The sequence below is a fragment of the Phaseolus vulgaris genome, chromosome 8 (assembly GCF_051622355.1).
Source record: "Phaseolus vulgaris cultivar YP4 chromosome 8, ASM5162235v1, whole genome shotgun sequence".
NCBI classification, from domain to species: domain Eukaryota; kingdom Viridiplantae; phylum Streptophyta; class Magnoliopsida; order Fabales; family Fabaceae; genus Phaseolus; species Phaseolus vulgaris.
The window spans coordinates 321,912-331,394 of NC_143505.1; the positions used below are offsets into that span (position 1 = coordinate 321,912).

Sequence of the window (9,483 nt, forward strand, 5' to 3'; positions counted from 1 at the left end):
CTAACAATAACAATGCATCATTCTGAACTATTCTTTATGGTGAAGCATGTCACATTCACAACTTCTCGAAATTTTCTATCCCTACACAACGACACAAATCATGTGGTTATCCAGTTGGATGAACATAAAGAAGTTAATGAGATCAATGTACATTTTTTTCTAGATAAAAATACACCAGGTTGAGGCATTTTCTTTCCGAAAGACTCTGCCAAGGATTTATATATACATATATGAGCATAACTTTTCTAACAAGAAAACTGGACCCCATCAAAATTTGAACTTCAGAAATGAGGAGACGAGTATATGTTCTTTGAATACTACAAATTCTCTCCAGAAACAGCAGCATGCAGCTGTTTTGCAGTCCATGTTACCTCAGCAAGTCCATGAAGAAGGGGGGCAACATCTTCTGCCATAGTCTTCATAAGGGTTTTGCATTCTGCTACAACAATTTACAATGTATTAATGGGAAGAAAATCATATTATAAGAATAACTGAGTTTTCACAAATTTTCATTTTATAGTAGTTTTAATCCTTCAAAGAAGTTGTTTCAAGAACCTAATTTTATAATTTGAAAAAATAATTTAGTGATCCATTTGAAAATCAAAGACCTACTTTAGTTTAGCATTTATCATTACATCCCATGACAAGTATAAAGTCTTTTCCATCACATTTTATAAGTTTATACCTTTTCTTCCTTCAACATCTTAAATGTAACTGTCTTCAATAATTTCAAAAATGGCAAGATTTTAAACAAACAAAAAAGGTGCAAGAAATGGTGAACCTGATATTTTACTGAAATTTAGCAAAGACAAAGAAGCCAGAGCCTTGAGCTCAAGTTCTCCATCTTCCAAGATTCCTTTCAACTGAGAGATGATGGATGAGAAGGTGGGAAGAGGCAATCCAGCACCAAATAGTGTAGATAGCGAAGAGCTCAACCATGTCACAGTTATTAGACACGCCCTCACCAAATCTAGGTGCTTACAATCCAAACATCTGGATAAGCTCTTCAAAAATGGGCCTTCTCCATCACCAATCAACGACTCTATCAGCTTCTTTAGCAACTCTTCAACCCTTTTGTCTTCATCTTCCTATGATTGTTATTGATTTATCAGCCAAGATACATTCAGTGACTCATTCAAGCAACGAAAAGTTCATCAAATTTAAAGCACTGAACTAGGGACTAACTAGTATATATGAAGTGTTACATTTTGATTTTATTTTTCAATGTCAAGACTCCTATATTCTTGAGTTTCAATAGAATCTTTTTGGAAAAAGACAAGGCATACTAATTGTGTCGTTCACTATGTAGCACAGACACAGACATGAAAATACATATAATCTCTAAAATGTAGGACACGGGACACTAAAATGTAGGACACGGGACACTGATCTATATATTATATAATTATGAATTATATAAATTGACAATAAAGATTTATGTGCACAAGTATGTTTTGGATTTTTTTCTTAGCAAAAAAATGTTTTTCATGGCTGGTTCAAAAGAATTTGTTCCTTATTTTATAATCATAATAAAAGTTTATACAATAAGCTTGAGTTTTTAGAAAATTAATATATTTCTCCTTTTTAAAATTGTGTTAGAACCGTGTTATAATTCTAAAAAATCCAACAAATATTTTTTGAATTGGACTCTTCACCAATACGTGTTCTATGAGTTTCTGTGTCCAATACGTGTGTCCGACACGGAGATGCTATTTAAGAAGAGTGTCCAATAGTTAAAGGACTTGTTGTTTGGTCTATATTGGAAAATAACTATTTTACTTTCTTCTATAAGTATGTGTATCATTAAACACATGCTAAGAGATTGAATCTGGTATACACAAGAATAAACAATGTCTTGTCTTACCAATGAAATGGTTACTTCTGACTGTTGACCCTCTTTTTGATGGCCATGAGGCTTCACTTCTACGCTCTCATGATTATAACCTGCTTGTTTTAAGATGCTAGTCTTGGTTGGTATCTTTCCAGTAGAAGAAAAATGGCCACACAAGATTAAAAGTGCTCTGCAACACTTTTCTCGGGCCTTCTCATTGTTTAAGCTGCCATCAAGTGCCTCTGCAATGGCATTCACAGCCACCTCTCTGTATGCACTAAACTTTTGCGGCTCAACCTGCAGTACAAACTTGCTCTAGTCTATAAGTCTGCAAGGCAGAAACTGAATTTCATTTGTCACTTAATTTAAGAAAAATTATGTACAAAAGAGTTCAGAAGAGGAATAAATATTGGAGGGAACTTCGAAGGCATTTGGTCTTTAAATATTGTACAGAATATCTTAATCTATTTCCACTGAGAAACAAAGGTTGATAATTATGTGAGAAAGATCAGAATCTGCACAAGCAAAAGTTCTTTTATCAAACTGCTAAGGGGTGGCTAGTTTCCCTAAACACCGTTTTCTGTTTCTTTTCTGTTTTATGTTTTTCATGCTATATAAGCATGTTTTCTGTAATCTCTTCAATATAGTTCATAGTAATCTTGTTCCTGTTTGTTCATCTTCTTTCTTTTTCTCCTTTCTCTTCTTCAGTTTTCTGATTTTATGCATCAGTTTCTTCCTTCTTTCATACGTGTTTTTTGTTTTACAATACATAGTGGTTTTCTGCATTTTTGAGCTGCACTTGAATAACCATGGTTGGAAAAATTCTAATGAATGAAGCAAAAATGCATGATTTTGGGTTAGGTTAGGATTGCATATTCCAAGCAATAGTAAACATGTTGAATAAGAAGAGCGTAGGCATGAATTGCTAATGTTCTATTACAAACATCTGACTTTTTTTTAACATCTTCTCCTACAGAAGAAATAGAGATGTGCAAATGCAGCAGCATCCCTAAAATGCCTTGAAAAACGAGGATAGATTGGAAAGTTTCAAGACACAAATTATATGTTATAAGTGATTATAGGCAATCATTTTATATGTAAATGCACAATCTACAGTATGCCTTTATCAACTGCAATTATATCAAGATTTAGAGGCAAGAAACTAAGTAGTAAAACTGAAAAGTTGTATTGAAATAAGGGGAGTTTTGACAAGTAGAGGGTGAAGTTCATAGAGTTATAAACCTTTGATTGGAAATTAAGCTGTTAAGATTTAGTCATTGTGACAAAATTCATGTAAAATTTTAAACCATAGATTTTTCAGTGAATGGTTATAACTCTTCACTTTACCTTCCAAAGTTCACTAGTGAATTTGGAGGAGTCATTTGTTAGGTCTATTAGATTACCTCATTCACCTTTTATGTTAAACCAGCTGAGATAATTTCTAATGAAGATACAAGAAAATATACATGAAAGGATTATCCTTGTAAAAGTGGGGTAAATTTTTCAACTACTTGAGCATACCAGCAGATCAAAGTGTAACAAAAGGACAGCAATTAGAGGCTTTTCAAATGGAGAAGAATTCTTGAGATACAGGAGTAGAATGTGCATTATATTAAATACTTTTTCACCCGCCAAGCCACTTATGAATGAAGTAACATCCTTTCTCCTACAAAAAAGTAATTGAGTAATTAATATTTCAAGGGTTGTAGATATTTGATGCCCTTAACAATTTTTTCTGCAAATTTATAACATCTGGAATATGCTGATAAATAAATTTTATTTAAAGCACGATTTTGTTCAAGTGGTTTGAATTATTCATCCTAACTGTATTCACCCTTTTAAACCACTTCTAACATAACCATATTGCTTACCTTTAGCTCAATGTTGTTCTAAGTTTGTACTCAGTCAGCTTCTCAAGACAGTGATATTGGAAATTATAAATCCAATTTTAGACTTTCATTCAACAATTTAAGCATAATGTATTTTTTATTTTTTTTTCAAATGAGGTTATATCCACTCCTCAAATAAACAAGTCCATAAATTTTAACACTCAACGCTCATTTCCTCTTAGCTAATCTCAACCAACTTTGAACATTTAAGATTGCAGCAGACTATTTTTGGTGTAATTCAGAGAAGTGTAGACTAAAGAATGAAAGTTTCTATCATTGAAATGGTAGACAATTACATCAAAAATAATTTTGGGCAAAGGGGATGTATAAGGAAAAATATTTAAAAGGTGAAGAAGAAAGGATGATATTTAAAATAAATTTGATCTATATGTTGCACTAGGCTTGTATCTTATTATCGTATGTTAATGTGCCTAGTGCGTTGTAATGTCTGTTGGATCCCTAGCTGATTGTGGAATAAGAAGCTTGTGTTGGGATTATATGTATAAGGGTTGGAGCACCCTGAAGTGCCTCATTTTATTTTATTTATTCTTTGCAGATAAAAAAAATGTTGCACTAAGCTATAAATCAATCATATGTAATTGAATATACAAAGTTGATAAGGCTCACCTCTTCATTGATAAAAGTTCAGTAAGGAATAGTATTGCATTTGTTGTTGGGGTAGCCTCCTTGCTACTAAGAAGCTCAAGAAGACATTTTCTGTTAACACTTCTTGCTATAGTATATAGGCAACCAGAGTCTACTTGAATACAATTTAGCAAGAGTGACACCACTAGTGATTTTTCTTCCACATTTCCCTGTTCAAACCTCCTAAAAAGAAATGGAAGAACTCCTAAAGAGATGAGATGCTTAACATAAGTTGATTTCTCCTCTTCTTTCAAAGAGGAGAAAAGGCTCTCTAACTTGAAAACAGCAGCCTCATCCCCTTTTTTCAACCTAAGCTCCTCTGAATTCTCCCCTCTTTGGGAAGCAAGATCAAGAAGGTAATCAAAACGTTCTGACCTCCAATTATCAATCAAACGCTTCAAAATAAGGTTGGTAAATGGCATGGCCAAGCATTCCAAAGCATTTCCTGTTACAGGGCAAGTTCTGTTTCCCTTTTCAAACCATGCTTTGATGGCCTTTCTTTCAAAGGTTTGACCTGTCTCTAGGGTGACTGGTTCCTCAAAGAGATTCCCAGTAAGAGAACAAATAAATTCCTGTGGAATGCTTGGAAAATCTGATCCTGCACCAACATTTTCATGTACAATCCGATATTTAATAAAATGTGCTATCTGAAGGAAGGTACATCAGTCAAACATGTGATTTTTCTCACCTTGAAGAGCATAACTTGTCTTATTTGGCTGCACGTGAAAGATTATAAATTAGAGAAGGAGACCATGAAATAGTAGTAAGACTGAAAGAATATGCTTCACATTTCTAAAACAAATGTTTCACCTTTTTAAGATCATTTGCTTTTTCATATGGCAGGGCATCAACAATGTGATTGTTTAAATTAGTTTGCATAGAGAAAGAGTTATTAATGTCATCAGTGACATTCCTTTTCTGCCATTCTTCTGCAGCTGCCACTAAATTTCCTTTGTGCTGTCACATGTCATTGATAATATAAACATAAGTGAGATGTAAAGCAAGAATAGAAACACATATGTTAATGCCAGTCAAAGGATAAAACAAATTTTGTAAATTATACAGTGATTCACTCCTCAACCTATATGATTCCAAATCTACAAAAGGATGATACAATTTCAGAAATATACTATTCAGACTTTTGCATATCAGGTACTGAAGAGGACTAGAGGTAATGTGGTAAAAGAGTAATCTACTACAGTAATGCAGATCAAAGGATGAGATGACAACAGGAACAATGAATGAATGAATGATAATAAACAATGAAATATTTATGGTGAAATAGCTATGTATCGTTTTTGTTAATATATGAAATATATTTTTTTTAATAATATTTTTTTCATGTGATGGTAGATGATTGTTGTTACTTGATATATCAGCTGAGATGTCAAGTTGCATAATGATACCTAACATGAAAACTTTTATAAAAAAAAAAATTTATGGTGAAATTGTTCAGTTAAGGAACAATGAATGACTCAACTGGTTAACCATGTTGAGAGAATGGTAATGAATAATAACTTTACCTACTGACTTAATTAACCCTTGCTTGTAATTTTCCCAGGAAAATAATATACTTAAAATAGAAATATCTTACTGGTTTGATTGTATCAATAGCTACACCTTGAGAGAAACCCTCAATATCTTGATCTGTAAACTTGACAGTTTCAGACTCATATGTTAAGGTCTGTTTAACAAATGTTGAACCATGAGAGCCTTTCACACAGTTGTCTTGGTTACCATCATCCTTAACATCTTTGACTTGGTAAACTCCAGGTCTACCAAAGCTACCAAACATAGAATCATACAGTTTCTTGCTCACCATTGGCTGTGGTGAGAATGGATCAATGGAGCTAGCAGACTCAAAAGAATGACCAAGTGAACTTCCCTCTTGACTTCCTGTGACAGAAACTGATGGAATGCCAATTGAAGGAATTGTTGGAGATTCCACTCCTTCAGTGAGCCAATCTTTGTAATATACAGCAAATATATGAGTTCCAGAATCCAAATGCTCATTATACACTTCTTGAAGAAGCTTTAGCCTTCTTGTTTTGTTTGGTGTGTCTACTAGAACTTCTTCTTCCTTCTCATACCATGCTTTCAAATGAGAAAATTGTGGAGAAAATAGATGCTCCCACAGTTCAGGCAACAACATAGTCCGTGCCTGAAAAGGTGAATCACAAAACACTTGCAAGAGATGCTTTGCTGACACCTTATTCTTTTTCTGCATCATGTATACCACACTGAGGTAAAGATGAGCACAAGCTGACAACTTATAATTCGGTATCCGACACGTATGTTCGTATTTCAAATCATTTAAACTCAAACCTGTAATAATACTAAGCTGCATCGTTGTTCTTTTCAGATACATGGCAGATGCAGGTTCCCCCACGAATTGTTCAATGGCCTCAATTGCTTGCTCAAGACTTCTTATGACTTTGCTCTGAGAAATTTTCTCTTCTTTCAGTTCAAGAAAATTCAAGGAGGAGAAACATCTGTGATGCAATGTAGACCGAAACTCCTCATCTTTTGGAAAACACTTTATATATCCATTTAGAATGGAAACTACGGCTTGGATTGCTACTTCATCAAGAGCAAGACCAGAAGCTACTTGCACTTCAAGATTGCTATTTTTCTTCCTGCTGGTGTATTCAAAGCTCTTGCTGTTAGAGTATCTACGCATATTTATACTGGAACTTCTGCTTTGCACCTTTGCAGGCTTTTCCCTCCATATTTTTTCTTCCACAAGTTCATGGAGATTCTTTTCTTTGCCTCCTTTTGCAGCCACTTCGTTTGAATAAGTATCTTCAAATCTGCTAGCTTCTTGTTCATTCAACTCAGCAATTTCATCCCTTGGCATGTGTTCTGACGATTTGGTATGAACTTCTTCACCTGAATCAGCATGGCTTGAAGAGTTCTTCACGGCTTCAATCTTCAACCTTTCATCCACTTCTTCTCTCAAAATAATATTATCCCTGGATCTCCTGTTCTTTGCAGTATGAGGGTCGGTTTTCAAAAGTCCACTTGTGATCTGATATAGTGAGGCATCAGACTTTTGTCTCTGCGGTCGAATTCTTTCACTTGATACACTAAATCTGCCTTCCAGAGAGTAAAGAGGTTCGCTTGAAGAACCATAGTGGAAGGAAGATCTAGACCTTTGCACTCTTCTGATTCCTTTGAACCCCTCCTCTGCAAGAAGCTCCTCCAAAGATGAAGCCATTTGTGTATGTGCTCTCCGCCCTATGTAACATAGACATATGAATTATATAAATTGACTACATAAGTATGCTTAATGTATTTTTCCATTTTTAAATTGTGTTAGAACCGTGGTAGAATTATCAAAAATCTAAAAAATATTTTTTGAATTAGATACTTCACCGATACGTGTCCTGCAAGTGTCTTATGAGTGTCTGTGTGTCCGATATGTATGTCCGACACGGACTCACTATTTAAAAGATGTGTCTGAACCTCATATACTCCGCACCTATTAAAGGTAAGAATCAGCAGCATTCAAAAGTGAAGCATATATAATTATCAGCTAGAAAACCAGAAGGAACTGAAAAAGAATAATCAGAACAACCATGAAACAGTTTGCCATGTCCCTTTATAAAGATTTTGATTGTAAAGCAATAACAGGTTACCTGAGTTTTCTCTCTTTTTTTGTTATTTGCCTTTGCTGATTTTGGTTTTAAACAGCTTAAGAATCAGAAATTTTCAGCCAAGTGAAGGAATGAGCTAACACCAGCAGTTCTTGTCATACTAAAACCGGCTACTCATACAAAGTTCAAAAGAATAGACAAATGAATGAATATGAAGAAATTAAGGAGAATGATAGAGATGTTGATTGGTGAAAGGCCATGAATATGAAACATATATATATGCATGGACATTAAGAGTTGAAACAAGTTGATTTATTAAAAACAAAGAAAGAAGAACATTTGGCAACACATGAGTCAAGAGGACAAGTGAAAGGAGACAAAGGAGAGAATGAGAAGAGTTGTGAGAGTTGGGAACTGTCTGACAGTTGAATGTTTCAATTCAAGAACGGTAGACATTGTCTTTCCTTTTACCAATGCAGGCCTTTTTCTTGCCTTGGAATCCCAGCCTCATATTCTTTCATAGTATTAATAAATAACTTCATCACTGTCTCCAATTCAACTGCCACCTTTTTCAGGTCCCACCAAACTGCTCTTATCTTTCCACACTGTCTCTGTACTTTCCAATTGGAAACATCAGTTTCACAACAAACATGATGACATGAGACTACTTCTTCTTCTTGCACTTCTTCTTCTTCTATCTTCATAAATTTTTGTTCTTATGAAATATTCTGAATTATATAATTTGAAAGATTTTTTCTAAATTTGTAATTAACTTTCAGATTATCTAGAAATCTTTTTTTAGATGAATGATAAAGTCTTTTCTAATATGAGATTAGCTTCCGAATTATGTAATCCGAAAGTCTTTTTCAATATGTATGTCTGGATTACATAATCCGAAAACTACTCTCAAATCCAGACTTCCAAATTATATAATAAAAAATATCTTTTTTTTAAAATATATTATGAATTACATAATTTATAAGCAATTTTCAAATCTAAAATTAAGTTTTGGATTATATAATCCAGAATATTATAATTTTTTAAAATTTAATCTATAAGGCTGACACATATGAAAAGTGCTGGAAGAAGCAGTCCAACCATGATATGATAGCCAACAAAGTACGGCTCAGTCGTCCCCCAACAATTGTCTTCTATCCACGAGACAAAATCCTTAGTGTTCACGAAAAAAGGAAAATCATTGTGTTAACAAAGGATTTCGAATACACACCATATAGGAAATATTAATTATAAAACATGCAAAGCTATAATCTTTCTTTCTATAATGATTCTTGTTCTTTTTACTTGGATATTTTTGTATGTTCTGGTTCTGGCATGAGCTTTTCCAAGTCCACTGGACTTAGAGACTTATTCCAGCTGCAATAATGTGATGATCCTAGCTTACTTGAGAAATATGTAAACATACTTTGTTTTTTGTGTAATGGTTAAATTATACTGACATATTTTGATTGTTATATAAAGCTCCTTAATTGTTTGAAAAATATTATAACTAATTCTATAAGGA

General features: G+C 33.7%; 1 protein-coding gene across 1 annotated transcript; it reads right to left on the minus strand.

Annotated features, from left to right (window-relative positions):
* Position 1: 1 nt before the first annotated feature.
* LOC137823844 (putative E3 ubiquitin-protein ligase LIN) lies at positions 2-8,211 on the minus strand. The gene is made up of 10 exons (XM_068629133.2): positions 8,004-8,211; positions 7,741-7,846; positions 5,960-7,602; positions 5,176-5,322; positions 5,054-5,081; positions 4,348-4,963; positions 3,353-3,497; positions 1,865-2,128; positions 782-1,088; positions 2-436 (listed from the first exon to the last, which is right to left on the minus strand). The coding sequence occupies exons 3-10, from the start codon at positions 7,580-7,582 to the stop codon at positions 318-320; spliced, it is 3,249 nt and encodes a 1,082-aa protein (XP_068485234.2). The 5' UTR covers positions 7,583-7,602; positions 7,741-7,846; positions 8,004-8,211; the 3' UTR covers positions 2-317.
* Positions 8,212-9,483: the final 1,272 nt, after the last annotated feature.